This window comes from Xiphophorus couchianus, chromosome 19, assembly GCF_001444195.1.
Source record: "Xiphophorus couchianus chromosome 19, X_couchianus-1.0, whole genome shotgun sequence".
Classification (NCBI taxonomy): domain Eukaryota; kingdom Metazoa; phylum Chordata; class Actinopteri; order Cyprinodontiformes; family Poeciliidae; genus Xiphophorus; species Xiphophorus couchianus.
Genome location: NC_040246.1, coordinates 20240498 through 20260995, shown reverse-complemented (window position 1 = coordinate 20260995; position 20498 = coordinate 20240498). Strand labels below are relative to the sequence as shown.

General features: G+C 41.3%; 1 protein-coding gene across 1 annotated transcript; it reads right to left on the bottom strand.

The window, feature by feature from the left end:
- Positions 1–3824: 3824 nt before the first annotated feature.
- On the bottom strand, positions 3825–8211 carry iah1 (isoamyl acetate hydrolyzing esterase 1 (putative)). Its single transcript, XM_027999858.1, has 6 exons — positions 8047–8211; positions 7904–7956; positions 6385–6536; positions 6108–6269; positions 5907–6028; positions 3825–4781 (listed from the first exon to the last, which is right to left on the bottom strand). The coding sequence occupies exons 1-6, from the start codon at positions 8107–8109 to the stop codon at positions 4605–4607; spliced, it is 729 nt and encodes a 242-aa protein (XP_027855659.1). The 5' UTR covers positions 8110–8211; the 3' UTR covers positions 3825–4604.
- Positions 8212–20498: the final 12287 nt, after the last annotated feature.

Here is a 20498-nt window from a genome sequence, read left to right as displayed (position 1 = left end):
GTGGTTTGTACTGTAAAGTATTTATTTTTTATTTAGCTTAACCAATTTTGATTATTGTTTCTTAAAAATTGCTGAATTTTCGCATTTCCCCATTCAAATGCTCGGAAGCGCAGCCGGTGAGGCAGCAGCGAGCTGAGCCTCACCTGGGATTGCGCAACCTCTCGCTAACTCCATTGGCTGCCATTCTATGGGAGCATGCTCCTCCTGTCTGTACGTCGACAATAAAATGGTTAAAAAACATTTAATATATGAACTGATTTCCCATAATTTAGCTCATGTATATAATGTACAGTGTTTTTGTCATCAACTGTGTGCGTAACGTGTTTCGTGTGCTGAGGAGCGATCAGAAACAGCAGAGAACAGGCAGTTCTCTTGCCTCAGGGCAGGGGGCGCTCATGATCCCAGACATTGTGACTCCACAACTGCAGAGTAAGACAGTAACAGCGAGCTAGCCATACAGTAAAGTACAGCGATATATTTATAGTTTTCTCCTCTTACCACAGCAATCACTTATTAATAATCGCAAAATAAACATTAAGCCTAAAACCATACTACTGCAACAGACTGAATGTTCTGTCTGTTGTTGTCTATGGCCCCGGTTCGGGATACTCCTGGACTCACGTTCTCTTTGACGTAATCACTGATCTAACGGATCGAACCCCACTCGTCCGACACGTAGACAAAGGCTGATCTGATCAGGAATTACTTCAAGGAAGCAAGACTGGTTTTTGGAGTATTCTGAGAGCAAAGAAGATTGAAACATGTTGTCTTTTTGTGCTATCAGGTGGAGTGTGTCACCAATTTAAGTTTGCATCTGGTTCTGTGAAAGCTACAAGAAAACATACAGTTTTTTTTATTTGAGACTTTATTTTTATGGATTTGTTGTCTGATTTTAGGCTTGATTAGATCAGTGTCAAGACTGAGGCAACATTCCTCTGTAGCCTTTCTTTTTGTTGACATTTTGACCCACCAGTTCATGATGTTTACAGTGACTCTATTTGGTTCAGATGTTTTCTGGATCTAAATACCCAATAGAACCCACAGCAACACAAAGTATTTGCTCCCTTGTAGATTTCTTCTGCTTTTACTTTCCTGTCACACTTACATGTTTCAGATTTAATAACAGAGAAAATAAGACAAATTCAGTTTTTAATTTTCTTTTGTATTTACTAATGTTGGAAAAGTGCAGTACAACCCAAACTGAACCTAACTTAAAATCTGGTTGAGTGTCTTTGTAGGATTATTTTAATTCCACCATGTTGGATGCTTTAATGGGCTTGTTGCCATGGCATCTCAATTAGCTTTTAATTGGGACCTATTATGAAAAATTTACTTTTTGTTTGTTTTTAATCTTCCATTTGGGTCTCAGCTGCTTCTAAAAACACCTAGATGGTTTTTGGCATTAAGTTTATGCTTTTTTTTTGGCAGTTTCAAAACTTTCCTGATTGTTAAATCGCATTCAAAGGGCACCGTTCCAAAAGCAGGAAGCGGACTACAACCCAGAGCATTCTGGGTAAATACAACGAGTAGCTGGAGTAAGGGGTTTTTTTTAAGACAAAAGAGAAATCCTACAACAGCTAAAATCTGACGCCACTTCATTTTTGTTTACATTTCAAGAAGGAAGTGTCGTCTTCGAAGGTTTTTGAGTTGTTTCCTTATGTAGTTCATGGTGCAGCGCCCCCACAGGCGAGGAGGGGAACAGGTTTCTAATTAGTTAAGATCATTTGATACAGTTCAGTGTGAAAGCTCACCAGCTAAAAATGTAACAAATGTTGCAACTTTTGTACCAAATCGAACCGAGTCCATAGGTGAAAACACCCTAAGAAGGGAGAGAAATACATTTTTAATTGTGACAAGTAGTTAAAACAGAAATCATGTGCATGGAGCAAATACTTTCCACATCATCGTACGTTTGTCAACTCAAAATGTCCATAAGCAGAAAGGTTTGCTTTACTCGTTCCAACCTTAATATGAGGTTAAAACATGAGGATTATGATCATGAACTCATACTTGCCATAAAGTTTGGAGTTCAGGAAAGTTATCTGAACAGAATGGAGTAAACAAGGAATGGACCCCACCTCAGTCTACAGCAGAGACTCCTGGTGAACTTTTATCCTCACCTTTTTGTTTTCACTCTGCAGACTCAAGACATGCTGAGCAACCTCGAGTCAACGTCTGTGCGCATCGTCAAGCATCACCAGCCTCCCTCCTCCTCCTCCGCCGGCCGGACCGCCCCCTTCTTCCAGCCCCAGCAGCCGCCGACCCAGGTCCGGCCGCCGGCCCCGGCCGCGGCCAGCAGTACCCAGGGCCCCGGCCCGAGCTGCGCCGCCAGCCAGGGCAGCGCCGCGGACCTGCGGATGGACACCAGCAACGACTCTCACCTGGCCGAGGAGGCGCGGCCACGCGATTTAATATGGACAACCGCAGGAGTCTCCTCGTCGGCTACGAAATCCTCCTACGAGGATCTGACCGAGCAGAACCCATCAGCGAAGGAGCGGCGGCGCCTCCAGAGGCAGGAGCGCCTCGAAAGTAAGGAGACAGAGTGCTGAGAGAATAACGGCGCCGCCGCCATCTTGATTTAGAAAACCTCAAAAAAACACATGGAATCATGTAGGTTAGATTTTTTGAACGGAACCACTTCTTTGAAGCTGTGGGTTCCTTTTCTGTGCCTTTTTAAGATCTGGTGTATTTTGAGGGATTAAAACGGAAGAGCATTATGGCCGCTGGACGAATAAAAGGAATTCTGACTTTAATGTGAAGAGATCAAAAGTCAGAATATGTGAAATCAGAATAGTTGATATACTAACATACTAGGATGTTTTCACCAGACTAAAAATACTTGGTTAGATTTTCTCTTTGCAGTCAAAGTGCTTCACAAAAACACAAACATAAAAACAATAAGATACAAGTTGATGGAAAATGTAGCAGTCTAGTAAAAAAGTCTTTAAAATAAACTTTGTCACACCTGACTGATCTTTAGCTACTTTCCAAAGAACAGGCAGAAAGTTCTGTCCCCCGATGTGAAATGCTATTGGGCATGTTTATGAATATAAATGCATGCCACACTTTTCAGATTCATAAAACTTGTCGATTACATAAAATTCCAATAAAATACACAAAAGTTTGTAGTTGTAATATTACAAAATGTGAATTTGTTATTTTTTTGCATTAAACAAAATTTAGGTAATACTTTTAACATTTGGTTGCAAACCCTCACCTAATCTTCCCAACGTATCTTTATGCATAAAGATGCGATTGAACATCTCCAAAGAAAATCAAACTTTTTCTTTGTATTCTTAGGCTAGATCCTCTTTTATCACATTATTTCAGTGTATCATGTTACATATCAGTCACTCTGTGAATGGGGGATGCTATGGCTGGTCTTATTGAGGTTTGTTCTTTAATAAAAGCACTTTTTAAACACTGGAGAATTTAAGTTTTGCACACAGTCGCTTTTCTGAGGTTGTGTATTTGAGCCTTTTACATGTATATCAGAAACAGCAAGTTTTTCACTGATCTTGTGGCGTTTTTGCTTTAAGTTGGTAAAAATAACCTTTTTTTCTCATTCCTTCATGAGTTTCCTGCTGAGCGCTGCTTGTGCTCAGATCTTCTCAGTTTGGTTTTATAAACTGGTGCCAATGTGAGCTCTGCACATTCATCTGTTTGGTGCAGACTCGTTACAGTTACCTGCTGTGTCGCATCGTAATGTACACACTGTACAACATTTTATTGTGTGTAAAAATAAATAAAACATTTTGCATTAATACTGTGTGTAGTCTCTTTTCTACATTTGAGCGTTTTGGCTTGTATGAATGACATCTTAGTAAGAAAAAAATCTTTATTGTACATGTTAAGCATTGACTTTTACAACTTTGTATTACAAACAGTAGACAAGAGTAATTTTTCACCAAAAGAATTCAGACATTTTTAGATTAATCTCATAGATTTTCAGGAACTTTCTTTTGGATGTTTGAGTTTGAAATGTTTAATTTTTCTTTCTTTTTTAGAAAAACTAATTTATATTTAATTAAATATAAAATTTTCTAAAGAAAAACAAAAAAACTAGAACATTTCTAATTTAAAAGTTAAATACATTTGATAGGAAAAATGGCATCTTAAATGTCCATGTCTTTTCTAGATAATTTCTGATTTTTTCTAGAAAATGTTCAACTTTTCAAACTCAAAAGTTTCTATATTTTTTGTAGAAAATTTGAGATCCTCAATTTCTGAAACTTTCTAGCAAATTTGCAACTCAATTTTACATTTTTTTCTAGAAAACTTGAGATGTTTAAAATTGTATTTTTTTTTTCAACCAAATTTTCAACTTTTAAAGCCTCTGAAAGTTTAAAGCCATTTTCCAGAAAATTTGAGATTCTCAGTTTCTGATTTTTTTCTAAACAAATTTGCAACTCAAAAATGTTTTTTTTCTAGAAAATTTCTGAGATTAATCTACAAATTTCTGAGTCCTTTCCCCCCCCTTCTGGTGCTAATACTTCACAGTAGAGTTTTGATTCCACTTGCTGTAAATCCAAAGATATTAGCTAATACTTTGATCATTCTAAAGTCCACTGCTTGTTTTTAAGCTTTTCCAGACGTTCTCTGCTTCATGAGTTGCAGAGGAGGCTACTCTCTGGGCTACTGGTCTCCACGTCTCCCCAGTAAGGCAGAATGAAGGGCAAATGAGCCACACGGCTCTCCAGTATGCTCCAGAGATGCTGCGCCACAAACTGGTTTCCCTTCTCTGAGAGGTGCAGCCCATCTGACAGGTAGGCGGTGAAGTCCTGGACAACATTTAAATAATTCAGTCATTTATTCAGTCATTTCAAGGCAGCCACTCAGACTCTAGCAAACTGAATCTTTCATTTTCATCTATCAACCTGTTGCACAAACTCCCAGGAACCGGTTGAATTTGTGGATAAACCTTTAATGTATCAAATACATTTGCAGAAAACTGCAGATTCGTACCAGCTCAGTTAAAAATACCTGAACTAAAACATCGTCTTACAGAGGTTTTGTTTTCAGAAAAATACTTTATATGAACACAGAAGGTCTGATTCCGAGTATACTGTTTATAAATTAATATTTTTAAGTGTCTTGTTGGTACCTTGAAAGATTTTTCCACATTTTGTCACATTTTGTTTTTTTATTGGGATTTTACATGATAGACCAAGAAAGTCTCAAATAGCAGTAAAATTAAAGAAAAATGTATAAGTTTCAGCATTTTCTTTGACTGAGGTGTACTTGTATTCAGCCCACTTTAATATAATGCACTAAAATAAATAACAACCGTTAATATACAGCCAGACCTACAATGGAATGGTTAAGATTAGGAATGCAATTTATTGGTTAATGAGTTCATCTAAACTTGATTGATTGACAGACAATCGGCCGTGTTCTTAAAAACTTTAATTTTATTTTGTATCCACAGGGCCAACCATCTTTCCATAACATAAAGGGCTAAATTTTTCATAATACGCTGAAATAAAAAAATAAAAGTACCTGAATAAACAGAAAATTGTGTTTTTTCTCTCATGAAACTTAGACAGGAACTTCTTAGGTTGCTGAATAGAAAAACAAAAGTTGTAATGAATCTTAAGGAGTAAGTCCAGTGTTTACATTTCAAATCAGAACCATGTAAAGGTTTCATTTGGACTGTTTCTCTTTCCCGTTGTGGTATGGTCCCACCATCTTTGTTTCTGTATCAACTGGCTCCTCTTAGGGATGACCAGTGCTGCCCTCTGCTGGGTGGCGGCCAAACTAAAACATTAAAAGAAGGTCTATGCTGAGGCTATTAGATAATTGATTGCAGCTCATTTTAATCCAATAAACCATTAATCGTTTGTGACTCTAATGAGACAATGTGAAAACATGTACTGTATGTTAATTACGTCCAAGATTGTACTCACTTGTCCGTCTTTCTGCATGAGCGTCCAGAGGTCCAGAACGTCCGACCCACACTGACCAGCCGCCTGAACACACGCCTGAGCGTACTGTCCTGCCACCGAGTTGTGCCGATTTAGAGGACATCCTGGTGGAGACACAACAGGAAGCAGTCGGGGTCAACACAGGAAACCAGGAAGAGAACAACCCAGAGGTCCGGAGGTTACCTTTGAGGACGCACTCCTTCTCCCAGGCCGGCTCGTGAATCGGAGGAGGAGTGATAAAGATTACTTTGTCTGCTGGAACACCAGCTGAGGTCAGAAACCTGCTGATCTCCTTCAGGTTCTCTGAATATTCCTTTAGAGGGACGTGCTGCTGTGGGTTCTTATCTAAAGGAGACAGAATACTTATGTACACAAAACTTCTGTATTTTATTAAGTAGTAAGCCTGAAGAAAGTAGATAAAACTCTGGACTTCTTCAACTAAAATGGGAGTTGGCTGTACCTTCCAGCGAAGCATCGTTTGCTCCAAAGAATACGGTAACAGCTGCTATGTTATTTTCTGCTGGATTCTGGCTGCTGATGAGGCGAGGAAGGACGATCTTTGCCCATCTGGAGTTATAGCCAGACAATCCTCTGTTCACAACATCACATTTCCTAAAAACAGAATGATTCTGATTCACAGATCCATCAAATATATAACTAACAAGATTTTTTGAAATTTATTTCTTAAAAATTAAGAGATTTATGACAGTGTTTTAAGTCCATTTGAGCTCCATAATGCAATCAGGTCAAGTGATATTATTATTATAATTATTATTATTGGCAGTGATATAACTTGGAAAAGTGTAAGTTATTTATTGTATCTCGGAAGCTGCTCATTGGTTAACTTGACCTCATTACTAATTAAAGATAATTTCAATAAGCTAAGGCAGAACAGTTCAAATATTAAACCTAATGCACACATTTGTAAATATTATGTTGACATTTTATGACAGTTCTTTTTTTTTTTTTTTTACCCCTCCAGGGGGTCTTTTTTGTGGGCTCTAGTTTCCCTTATGTGACAGTGGGCTGACAGGAAACAGGGAAGGAGAGGGGGGAAGACATGCGGCAAATGTCGTCGGGTCCGGGAGTCGAACCCGCGACGGCCGCGTCCAAAATATGGGTCGCGCTACGCCCTACGCCACCACGGCACGCTCCTAAGTATCCACTTTTAACATATTTCACAATTTATTACAACAAGAAAACAACAAAGCTTATAGAAATTGGTCCGAGATTTATTTAAGAAACTCTAATTAGCATCTGATGGTAAACCAATCACGTCAAACGTATTTTAACAGCGGTTATCTAGCTTACGAGGTGCACTTGAATGCAACACGAGCATTACGCCGTGGCTGTAAAACACTGTGTAAAGGCGCAATGTCCAAAGAAACAGAAGTGGTGGGGAAAATAGCGAACTCATCACCAAAATTTGAATATTTACATGTTTAAAGTATGATTGACTTTATTATGTGTAAAATATAATTAAAGAGTACCTTTATTTAAACATATTTTACAATTAAAACAAAAAAACAAACAGTGAAGCTGAAAATGGATATGGATACCTTAAAAGTACAACACAACCTTGGGGATATTTTATAGTGAATCAGTCACTTTAAATTCGTTTTAACATTGATAATGTAGTGTACGAGGTGTACTTGAACGTGCCACAAGGTTGTCGATGTCACAGTAAAATACCGTGTAGAAGCGCAATTTCCAAACAGAAACGGTGAGGAAAAACAGCAGACTGACTTCTCACCAAAATGTAAACATTTACATGCATAAAATATGCATCTGAAGATTTTATAAAGGAAAAGTCTGGTACAATTAAAAGAGGTCGAAATTTAACAAGTTAAACAGAATCAAGCTTCCTGGTTTGTCATTATTCGCATGTGGCATTCTGTTGTGACAAACTGTTTTTATACAGAACAAATCGCCGATTCTGGAAACAAACGAAGAAATCACTGAATCTGTCATCTCCTTACCTTGCAAGTTTATTTGCAGTTTCTGCTCCCCATCCATTGGGTTGAAAGGAAAACTGAAACATGCACAAACAGAAATGTTACAGGTGGCGCTGAGCAGACGACAACCAGAATCACGCTTCGTATCTTCACCGCATAAAACCAACCTGTGTGATGGAGTCACCAAATAAAACGACTTTAGGCCAAATTACTGTGCTGAACTTAGACATGATTCAAAGCTCCTCCGTTTATTTTCTTCTTCCTCTATGAGGGTTGGCAAACAGCTAACAGGCGAATCACCGCCACCTTGTGGATTAAAGTGTGGATTGGGGCTTTAACAAAAATCTGTGCAAATTAAATGTTATAAACGTTATTATTAACGAAGTAAATATGTGCCATCAGGATTTGAATTAAAAATGCCTCTGAAATTTGAATGTTGTATATTAATGCTTACGTTTTCAGTGTTAAGATAAATTCAGAATATATTTTTAACCTAAAAAAAATTCAGCGTCATTATTTGTACATGGTTGCAATTTTCATTTATTAAAAGAAAATCACATTCCTATTTCAAAGTGATCAAAATTTCAATATACATATTTTTTTCAGTTTACATTTTCAGTGTTAAAAAATTCGGCATATAACAAAATTCAACTTTTCAACATTCAAATGCAATATTTTCAGTGTCCTCTAATTCAACTTGCTCAAATTCACTGTCTCAAATTCATCGTCTAAAAATTCTCTGTAAAAATGGCGAGGTCACTGGTTACTTCAGGTCACAGACATTAGCAATGGATGTCAGCTTCCTCCCATAGTCCAAAAACATGACTGTCAGGTCAATTGGTCTATCTAAATTCTCCCTAGGTGTGAGTGTGTGTGTGCATGGTTGTTTGTCCTGTATGTCTCTGTGTTGCCCTGCGACAGACTGGCGACCTGTCCAGGGTGTACCCCGCCTCTCGCCCGGAACGTAGCTGGAGATGGGCACCAGCAACCCTCCCGACCCCATTAGGGACAAGGGTGAACAGAAAATGGATGGATGGATGGATGGATGTCAGATTCCAGCTCCCAGCTAATCACGTGACGCAACCGTCATATTGAAGAAATAGCAGCATCCATATGTCTATGGCAGCATCACCCAGGCTGGCGACCATGGAGGCGAAGGCAAACCCAACGGTGAGTTTAATTCTTTCATATTTCTGTAGTATATTTTATTTTGCGCATGAAGTTTGATACATTATCTTAAATCTTGATTTAAAACATGGTTTTGGGCCGTTGTTAATCTTACACCATGTAGTGCTGGCAGATTACTTCTTGCTACCTCCTAGCCCCCCCATCCCCTCCCCGCTGCCTCTCACCCAATTTCCCCTGTTTTATTAAAAAAAGAAATACCACTTGCGCCAAGTCTAGAATCTTGAAAGAGAACTGATGGGTGGCGACTTTCTGGGTTGTTTGTATGTTGTCTTAGGTGAGACTGAGACAGGCAGTCTTAGTAAAGTGTAATTTTTCAGGAGATGCTACCGCTAATGTAGTAAGCTAATATGGCTGCCTTGTATGCTTCAAAGAGGGGCTGTGAACACTTCCGACATTAATTATAACCACAACCCCATTCTGTTCAGCTACTGTATTGTTCAGGTGACTTCATTTATGAATTAATTAAGAAATTTGTTGTCATCACAACATCATCCAAAATACCAGTTACCTATTTCTGTATGTCCGACAGTAACGCCTATTACACACATATAAACATTTAGTGTAACAATAATTACGAAACTCAAACACAAGATTTGTTAAGGTCAGCTAAATTGTGGCGGGAGCTAGTAAGGACCCCAGAACGCTTCGGACCAATGATGATGTCACGGTTGCCTAGAGACGGACACTAAGCCCCTTTTGCACTGCACCGCTGGACCCGGGTTTGTGACATCACGCATATTGATGTCACAAAGAGCTAGAGTGCTTCTTGTGCAGCATCACACTCTTGAGTTCTTCAGTCAGAACCATTGCAGAAGAGAGAGAGAAAGCAAGTAGGATTGTCTCCTAACAAGAGTTTGGAAACTAAAGCTTTTCAAGATAAAAAGGAAAATATTAACAAGCAAATAAAGGAAAACATGGGGCAGACTTTGTTCAGACAAAGAAGATCAAAGGTGAATCAGCTCAATAAGGCTTCATCTTCTGATTCTTCGAATGAAGAAATGGCTAGAGAGACAGAGAACCTCGATAGCGTTTTGGATGAAGACAATATGCTGTCGATTGAAAGACAGTCACTTATTAAAGAAAATGAGGAGCTGAAGATTAAAGTAATGGATGCAGAAAAAGCTGCACTTGAAAAAGACGAAGAATTAAAAAACCTGTGTGATGTAAACAGAACTTTAAAGGACGATAACAACACATTGAAACAGGAAAACACTGCACTGGAGCAGAAAAACACCGCCTTGGAAGAGGAAAAAGATAGATTGAAAGGGGAAATCACTGCACTGGAGCAGAAAAACACCGCACTACATCAGGAAAACGACATTTTGAAACAGGAAAAAACCGTCTCGGAGGAGGAAACCGCCCTGTCAAATTAACACGCTGGAGCAGATAATTTCCTCTATAGACCAGGAAAACAACGAGCAGAGGGAGATAATATCTGCATTACAAGAGGGAAACAGCATTCAGAGGGAGAGACTCGCTCATTCAGAGCGGTTAAATCGCGCCCTGGAGCGACGAATAAACCGTTTGGAGCAGCGAAATTCTGATCATGAGCAGGAAAACAGAGACCTGGATCACACCCTGAATTTGAGAAGAAGGCAACAGGAGCAGGAAAAAACCACCCATCTGCTAGCCCTTGCTACTCTGGAGGTGAAAAATACTGTCCTGGAGCAGAAAAACACTGCCCTGGAGGATGAAAAGGCTGCTCTGGAGAAGGAAAAAAGCACTCTGGAAGAGGAAAACACCGTCCTGGAGCAGAGAATAACCCTCTTGGAGCAGAAAAACAAGACTTTGGAGCAGGAAAATGCCACCCTAGAGCAGGAGAACAGCGCTCTGAAGCAGGACAACAGCGCCCTGGAGCAGGACAACAGCGCTCTGAAGCAGGAGAACAACGCCCTGGAGCAGGTGAACAGCGTTCTGGAGCAGGATAACAGCGCTCTGGAACAGGTAAACAGCGCTCTGAAGCAGCTGAACAGTTCTCTGAAGCAGGTGAACAGCGCACTGAAGAAGGAGAACAGCGCTCTGGAGCAGAAGAACACCACCTTTGAGCAGGAAAACACTAACGTGCAGCTTGAAGTGGAACAGCTGAACAAATGGCAGAGGGACAGAATGGAAGAGCAGAACCAGCAGCAATCTGAACAGGAAAAGCAAAAAGACAGCCAGTTGGTTTCAGACCAGCCACAGAATCAGCTGACTGTATTCAGACGTGTGATCAGAGGCATCTGGAATATACTTCTCAAAATGTACCTAACAGGCACTCTCAGGTACTGGATTGAAAGATGGTACTTCTAAAGAAAGAAGTGTCATGAGGGCTCCAAGCTTCATGCTTGATTATCGGTGGCCTCCAGACGTGCCTCCAGGGCTTCATAGCAAGTCCCGTTGGTCTGCAGGTGACCTCCAGGGCTTTGTAGCGAGTTCCGTTGGTCTCCGGGCCGACCTCCAGGGCTTAGTATGGAGTCTTGTTGGTCTCCGGGCTGACTTCCAGGGCTTCATAGCAAGTCCCGTTGGTCTCTGGGCTGACCTCCAGGGCTTAGTATTGAGTCCCGTCGGTCTCCAGGCTTACCTCCAGGGCTTCATAGCGAGTCTCGTTGGTCTCCGGGCTGACTTCCAGGGCTTTGTATTGAGACCTGTCGGTCTCCTGGGCTGCCTCCAGGGCTTCATAGCGAGTCCCGTAGGTCTCCTGGCTGACCTCCAGGGCTTCGTATTGAGTCCCGTAGTTCTCCTGGTTGGCCTCTAGGGCTTCGTATCGAGTCTCATTGGTCTCCGGGCTGACCTCCAGAGCTTCGTAGCAAGACCCGTTGGTCTCCGGGCTGACCTCCAGGGCTTAGTATTGATTACTGTCGGTCTCCGGGACTACCTCCAGGGCTTCATTGCAGGTCCAGTTGGTCTCCGTGCTGGCCTCCAGGGCTTCGTAGTGAATTCCGTTGGTCTCTTGGCTGACCTCCAGGGCTTTGTATTGAGTCCTGTCAGTCTCCCGGCCTGCCTCCAGGGCTTCGTAGCGAGTCCCGTTGGTCTCCGGGCTGACTTCCAGGGCCTCGTAGCAAGTCCCATTGGTCTCCGGGCTGACCTCCAGGGCTTTGTATTGAGACCTGTTGGTCTCCTGGGCTGCCTCCAGGGCTTCATAGTGAGTCCCGTAGGTCTCCTGGCTGACCTCCAGGGCTTCGTATTGAGTCCTGTTGGTCTCCCGTGCAGGCCACCAGGGCTTCGTAGCGAGTCCCGTAGGTCTCCTGGCTGACCTCCAGGGCTACATAGCGAGTCCCGTAGGTCTCCTGGCTGACCTCCAGGGTTTCGTATTGATTCCTGTTGGTCTCCCGTGAAGGCCTCCAGGGCTTCGTAGCGAGTCTCGTTGGTCTCCGGGCTGACTTCCAGGGCTTTGTAGCGAGTCTCGTTGGTCTCCGGGTTGACCTCCAGGCCTTTGTAGCGAGTCTCGTTGGTCTCCGGGCTGACTTCCAGAGCCTCGTAGCAAGTCCCGTTGGTCTCTGGGCTGACCTCCAGGGCGTCGTGGCAAGTCCCGTTGGTCTCCCGGCTGACCTCCAGGGCTTCATAGCGCGTCTCGTTGGTCTCCGGGCTGACTTCCAGGGCTTTGTTGCGGGTCCCACTGGCCTCTTGGTTCCCGTTCTGCTGCCAGCGTCCACCAAGGCTCTGCTGCCGGCATCCTTGTGCTCTTCCTGTGTCTCCAGTTTGTCTTTGTTTTGCTGTTTTTTTTTTGTTCTCTAATGTTTTACCTCCTCCAATCCCTCTGATTGAAGCCGTTTCCTCCCATGGGTTGAATACGCTCACAATAGTCATATCACTGCAGCCACTGGTTTTTCTCCTTTCGAAGTCTCTCTAGGTTACCAGCCACAATAGCTCTTCTCTACTGAGAACAACATTGCTGTCACATCCGTACAACATCACATCGCCGCTGCAAGAACATCTAGAAAACCACCATCGATGCCCTCAATAACACCTCTGCCCAGAACAAGCGCCTCGCTGACAGGAGACGGACCACGGCTCGCACCTACACTCCTGGCCAGAAGGTTTGGTTGTCCTCCCATGATATTTCGTTTAAATCAATGTAAGTTTGCCTTGTTTTCCACATTCTTCATGGGTGTTTCTAATTAAATTTATTTCTTGTTTCTAGTTATTTTCCTTTGTTCTAATTAGGTTCCTTTAGTCTACTTACTCCTTTGTGTTTGTATTTTTGTTATTTCTCCTTGTGTAATCTTCCACCCTTTCCTTTGCCACTTTCTCTATCCCTTCTCAGTCTGCTTCCACTCCCTCCACTCACATCTGCTCATCAGCCCATGTCCTGGACAGTGGCGCATAGCACTGTTGCCTTGCAGCAAGAAAGTCCTGGGTTTGATTCCCAGGACCTTCTTTCTGCAAGGAGTTTGCAAGTTCTACCCATGCATGTGTGGGTTCTCTCCGAGTACTCCAGCTTCCTCCAGAAGTCCAAAAGCATGACTGTTAGGTTAATTGATTTCTCTAAAATCAATTAATCTTCCTGTGTCTCCAGTTTGTCTTTGTTTTGCTTGTTTTTGTTCTCCACTGTTTTACCTACTACTGGGCTTCGTAGCAAGTCCCGTTGGTCTCCGGGTTGACCTGCAGGGCTTCATGGCGAGTCCCGTTGGTTTCTGGGCTGACTTCAGGGTTTCGTATCGAGTCCTGTCGGTCTCCCGTGCTGGCCTCCAGGGCTTCGTAGCAAGTCCCATTGGTCTCCGGGCTGACCTCCAGGGCTTTGTATTGAGTCCTGTCGGTCTCTGGGCCTACCTCCAGGGCTTCGTAGCGAGTCAAGTTGGTCTACGTGCTGGCCTCCAGGGATTCGTAGCGAGTCCCGTTGGTCTCCAGGTTGACCTCCAGGCCTTTGTAGCGAGTCTCGTTGGTCTCCGGGCTGACTTCCAGGGCTTTGTATTGAGTATTGTCGGTCTCCCGGGCTGCCTATAGGGCTTCGATGCAAGTCCCTGTGGTCTCCGGGTTGACCTGCAGGGCCTCGTATTGAGTCCTGTCGGTCTCCTGTGCTGGCCTCTAGGGCTTCGTAGCGAGTGTCGTTGGTCTCTGGCCTGACTTCCAGGGCTTCGTAGCAAGTCCCGTTGGTCTCTGGGCTGACTTCCAGGGCTTCATAGCGAGTCGTGTCTGTTTCCCGGCCTGGCCTCCAGGGCTTCGTAGCAAGTCCCGTTGGTCTCGGGGCCTTCCTGTAGGGCTTCATAGCGAGTCTCGATGGTCTCCGTGCTGCCCTCCAGGCCTTTGTAGCGAGTCCTGTTGGTTTCCCTGCCTGCCTGCAGGGCTTCATAGCGAGTCGTGTCGGTTTCCCGGCCTGACCTCCAGGGCTTCGTATTGAGACCTGTCTGTCTCCTGGGGTGCCTCCAGGGCTTCATAGCGAGTCCCGTTGGTCTCCAGGCTGACCTCTAGGCCTTTGCAGCGAGTCTTGTTGGTCTCCGGGCTGACTTCCAGGGATAACACCTCCGCCCAGAACAAGCGCCTCGCTGAGCGGAAACAGATCCCGGCTCCCACCTACAATCCTGGCCAGAAGGTTTGGTTGTCCTCCCATGATATTCCTTTAAAATCAATGTAATTTTGCCTTGTTTTCCACATTCTTCCTTGGTGTTTCTAATTACGTTTATTTCTTGTTTCTAGTTATTTTCCTTTGTTCTAATTAGGTTCCTTTAGTCTACTTACTCTTTTGTGTTTGTATTTTTGTTATTTCTCCTTGTGTAATCTTCCCCCCTTTCCTTTGCCACTTTCTCTATCCCTTCTCAGTCTGCTTCCACTCCCTCCACTCACATCTGCTCATCAGCCCATGTCCTGGACAGTGGCGCATTTGGTAGCACTGTTGCCTTGCAGCAAGAAGGTCCTGGGTTCAATTCCCAGGACCTTCTTTCTGCAAGGAGTTTGCAAGTTCTCCCCATGCATGTGTGGGTTCTCTCCGAGTACTCCGGCTTCCTCCAGAAGTCCAAAAGCATGACTGTTAGGTTAATTGATTTCTCTAAAATCAATTAATCTTCCTGTGTCTCCAGTTTGTCTTTGTTTTGCTTGTTTTTGTTCTCCACTGTTTTACCTCCTCCAATCCCTCTGATTGAAGCCGTTTCCTCCCATGGATTGAATACGCTCACAATAGTTGCAAACCTGAGGCCAGCAGGTGTCAATCAGTTATTGTAGATCTGAAATTTGGTTTGATGACCTCAATATGAGAAGCTACAGACTGATGGGAGGAACCAAAGAGCTCTGTAAAGGTAAAGGCAAATCTTCTGAAGTTGGGATATAATTAATTTAATTTCACATAATTATCGCGGTAGAAGCCACTTGTTTGTTAAAATTTTATGAAATATATTTGTTCTATTTGATGTTTGTTGTGAATGACGTAAACTCACAAATGAACGAGGTAATTAGTCCAACGTTTAGAAACTACAGCAGCTGTAATGCGCCACAGCAAAGGTAAACAAAGGTAAAATAACCTGAACAGGTGATCAACTCAAAACCACTCGTAACTTTTTAATCTCTCTCTCTCTGTAGTTTTAGCAAACCTGTTACCGTGGCAACCGGTTTCAGTTATACTCTGCGTTTTGGCAGTTGGAAATTTTGCTCGTTTTTCGCTTTTTACGTTGCCATCGTAACTCCAATTCCCAATAAAAGTAATAGTTCCCCTCCCGGGAACGAACCGCATGTTTTGATACCACTTTTGTGGGTGGGCATGCAGCGGTACGAGCCGCTTTTAACAGTGACGGAAGAAGAAGTTAAGAAGAATGAAGAGGCATTCTATTAGGTGTAGAACAATAGGTGCCTGCCATGCAATGCATTGCCATGGGCAGGCCCCAATAACAGCGAGCTAGCCATACAGTAAAGTGCAACGATATATTTAAAGTTTTCTCCTCGTACTACAGCTAACACTTATTAATAATCGCAAAATAAACATTAAGCCTAAGACCATACTACTGCAACAGACTGAATGTTCTGCTCTTTGTGTGCGAAATATTTCAGTGTTTTTTTTAGGGGCATTGTTGTCCATTGCTATGGCAACGAGTCCGTGCGCGTGACCTGCCCAATGCAGAGAGTGAGAAAGAGGTCGTTTTGAGTTGTACTTCAACAATTTTCCCTTCGCTGTGGAGCATATCACGAAATTAACAATACTTACATTTCCAAGTTTTTGAGTTAACGGAATTATTATTCCGTTAACTCAATCCGATGGCATATAAAATAATTTTTTTCCCCTCCAGCATTGTCTGCATGCTCGAAATTCCCTTATGTAAACGCAGGTGGTCTACATTTGTATATCTGATTATGATTAAGTCAGTGCCTCACCAGCATTGCACCTTACCGCACGTCACTGCTTTTGAGTACGGTATATCATTTCTAGCTTTGCATGTCATGAGATACAAATTTTGTCTGTCCTTCTTTTGCAAAATAGCTCAAACTAAGTCAGATGGGGCAGAAAGCATTGGTCAACTTATAGCTTCAAGTCTTACTGCAGATTCTCAGTTGGATTTAGGTGTAGGCGATTTAAGTTTGGGCGCACAAACAATTAATTTTCATTCGATTCCACTTTGTTCACAGTAAAGATCATTTAAATATAGATATTTAAGAATTTAAATGGAAAAAAAGCTTTGTAAATATTTATTTACAGACAAGTCTATGAATACTTTTACAAGATAACACATGCTTTTCAGTAAAAAGTTTTCATAAGGTCTATTTTTTAAAAATTGTTTATCATCTGTTATTTTGTAAAAATAAGAGAACACCCCCTCCCCCAGATTGTATGTGTTTTTGGGAGTGAAATACTACATAAAACGTTATTGAGTATAGACAGTAACAACATTTTGAACTTATTTGTTACTCACAGTTTCAACAGAGAAGGTAAATATTGAGTGATTATGTCTGCTGAATCTCAAGCTCACCAGAACCAGAAAGTATTGAAGGTTTTTTAAGTGACTTTAACACTTTAAGGAACTCCGGATCTGTCTGGATTATGAACCTTGCTAACAGTGAAGTAGATTATTACCCTAACTGGTAATGATGATTCAACAGCTTTTGCTGTAATGGCATTCCTCTGCCACTAGATGGACTCAGAGACACTTCTGAGTAAAAGCTAAGTTAAAATTAGTTTCTATTTGAGCTTCTTATTAATGATGAATCAAGATTAGCTCTGTTTGTTTTAGTTTTTTCTTTTGACTCAGGACTAAGTGAAAAAATATGCTCCTGCACATGTTCTGACCATATGTGGAGGGACATGGGGGCATGAAGGACACTGAGAAAACCATACTTTCTTTTGGCATTGGAGAACAGGTTAGTAGTCCATAACAAAAAGGCAAGTAAGAAGAACATAAAAGGATATGTTGAATTAATTTAAAAACAATTTCAGTTATTGAGTCATCCCTCACAAACTTACCAATCAAAAATACCAAAATACCCAAGCACATTGATCTGCATGGCCCTCTTCATTTCATTTTCCATCAGGCAATTATTCTTAATTATTGCCATTCTTGCTTTTCTCTGTAGTTATTCTTTCCCTTAATGCAATAGGTTAAAACAGTGACACCCTTGATTCATTATGGATGGGCTGTGACCAACGTCTGATCAAATGACTCAAGGACAGGAATAACCCCATGCAGGCAACCCACCACAACCCAAACACACGCATGTATATCAAACCATTTTTTAAATCAGATATTATATTTAAAATCTTAATTCAAATGCAAAACTCAGCAAGTAATTACCAAAAGCAGAGCATAAGCAAAGATGAAACACATTAGATCAATGATTAAACACAATTTCATGAACATTATAAGATACACAACTGACTGCACTCAGTGCATCAGTGTGACAAATTGGGATGGCAGACCAGTAGCTGTGAAAAGACATTTGACTTGTTAGACATGCTTCAGACAGTAGCATGGCATGCCTATATCATATTCAGCCTTTCAACTCTCAATCATTTTTGGGTGCAGATTTTTTCCCCCTTCTCTCCAGGGTCTTGTTGACTGGTGTGGATTGGGCAGGTGGCGGTGCACGGAAAGGAGCTGGCCCTTTACCGTCCAATAAAAATAGCTGCGGTCTCCATGATGTCACCGCTGAGTAAATCATAGATCCTGAGAGTGAAGAAGGGGATAAAATGAGGCAAATTTTAAAAGATACGTACTTTTTTTTTTTTTTTGAATATTACACTTTGCACTTCCATTGGTAATTCAGATTATTTTTTTTAAATGTCTTGGTTTTCATATTATTCAGAACAACTTACACAAATGCTCACTGTTTTGCTTGCATTTATAAATGCTAGCTTGCCTGCAATCTTGACGATGTAGAAAAAGAAATCACCTTCTCCCACAGGTGACACTGCCATTTTCAACTAGTCCCACCGACTGTATGCTGCCAGAAAGGGTGTACAAACTATAGTCGGAGTCTGATCTCACTCCCATACCTGGCATTCTGGAGCCACAACACCATGCTGCTGATGAGGAACCCGATCAGTCGTAAATCTTCACTGTTTGACCATGTGACATGCAAAATTTGTGATTCTGCCCTCAGTTCCCTTTGGTATCTCATTCTCTTCACCTTTTGCCACCCATATCGCTCCTCTAACTGCTCCGTTCTCTGACACAGAGACAATCCTGCATTCCCCAGATCAGTTCTTAAGACTTCAGCTCCCTCATTTTTGATTTCCTTTGGCTTTACATCTGGATTCGAACATGTAATTTTAATTGTGTGTGCATAACTTCAGTGGCCCAACAGGAGGGTGTTAGCTATGTCAGTAACAGGAATTTAGCACCTGTCAGCCTCGCCAAGGATGCAGTTTTTCCAGATTTTGCCCATTTCACAAGATTAACTATTGATACATAGTGAGGCAGCTTCGGGTGTCATTAACTAATCTCAAGTGTACAAACAGACTCTAGATACAAAGGGGAAATAAAAACTGCAGCCATTTCTTGGCCTTGGCAATTCCTGGTATGTTAACAAGGTGGAAGGAAAAACAATAAACACTAATATTTCTATTTTTATTTTCTGAACATCTTTATATCAGTGTTTTTTGCTATCAATGTTAGTTGTTTAACGTTTCCTTTCAAAAAGAGAAGTGGATATGTTATATGGTGATTAACTGTATTTGTTAAAGTTCTGTTGATTTTTTTATGATAGTAAAATAATATGGATATGCAAAGAGAATAAATGAAATAATATCAGAATCTTTAAAAATACATAAAATATTTAACCAAAAATGTTTTCAACTGAGGTACAGAAAAATAACTGAGGCTATTTATATTCAATAATAACAACTTCAGGATAGTTCTAAATATACAGAGAATTTGAGGTTTTTTTTTATTATGCTCTCGGTGGTGTATTGAAAACATGATTTATTTGTAGAGAATGCTAAATGCTTTTCAGCAATCTTCACAAATAGAACATGAAAAGTGTGGCATGCATCTCCTTTTACTTTGATACCCCTAATCAGAATCTATTCCAAACAATTGCTTTCAGAGCTAAACTAAGGAGTAAACACAATCTTTAAAATCTCACGGAGAACTCAACCAATCGTCAGAATTTCACCTAAACTAAGAGGAAGAGCATCGATAAGACAAGCAGCAAGAGGCACATGGGAAATCAGATGCCGACAAAGAATGAGAGGATAAATATCACTCCAAATCCATAAAAAAAAAAATCTGTTTTCAGTTTGTTAGAAGATATAGAAGACATGAGAAAATATGTGTGTGAAGGAATTATTTTCAGATTGGATTAAGATTTAACTTTTTGCAACTGCATATTATCTGAAAATCTAATAGGATGCAACAGACTTTACACTGGGGTGGAGGCTCACTTTTCAGTATTACAATGCACATTTGTTTGTTACAGTGGCCTAGTCAAAGTTCAAACCTATCAGCAACAGTGAATTTATGAAGATTTGAGAACTACCAATCTGACTAAGATTGCCCTTTCTTGTGAAGAAGATACGTTTTAGTTTCTAGATGTGCATAGCTGGTAAAGACATACCTAGAAAGATGTTCAACTTTGATTTCAGCAAAAGGTGTCTTTTTTTTAAATTGACTAAGGGAGGCCTGCATACAAAGGCACACCACACTTGTCAGATTTGTGTTGACAAGTATTGATATAAAAACTGAAAACTATGTGTCATTTTTTCCACTTACAGTTGTGAAATACTTTGTGTTAGTCTATCACAAAAAGCCCTACAAAATACAGTTTGTGGTTGAAGTGTGACAAGTGTGGAAAAAATAGACTGAATGATTTTGTAAGACTGCAAAACTGAAAAGCAATCAAAGCAACAGATTGACTTCTATTATCTTTTTTAGTTAATCAAAGTTGATCAGACCTAATCTTTCTCTTGAAACCAACGAAAATAATCCATCAGAAGAAAAGAAACATGCCTTGATTTGTTGTGCATAAAGTTTAATTTCTAATTACATTTTTTCCTTATATTTCCTTATTTCCAATATCCTGGTGGTCTGTGAGGACA

What these genes read in the sequence shown, in the direction of transcription:
- iah1 (XM_027999858.1), bottom strand. Translation starts at nt 8,109, where the DNA reads ATGTCTAAGTTCAGCACAGTAATTTGGCCTAAAGTCGTTTTATTTGGT. An exon ending in ACTGCAAATAAACTTGCAAG is followed by an intron (nt 6,537 to 7,903) that starts GTAAGGAGATGA and finishes TTCTGTTTTTAG; the next exon opens with GAAATGTGATGTTGTGAACA. An exon ending in TCATGCAGAAAGACGGACAA is followed by an intron (nt 4,782 to 5,906) that starts GTGAGTACAATC and finishes AATGTTGTCCAG; the next exon opens with GACTTCACCGCCTACCTGTC.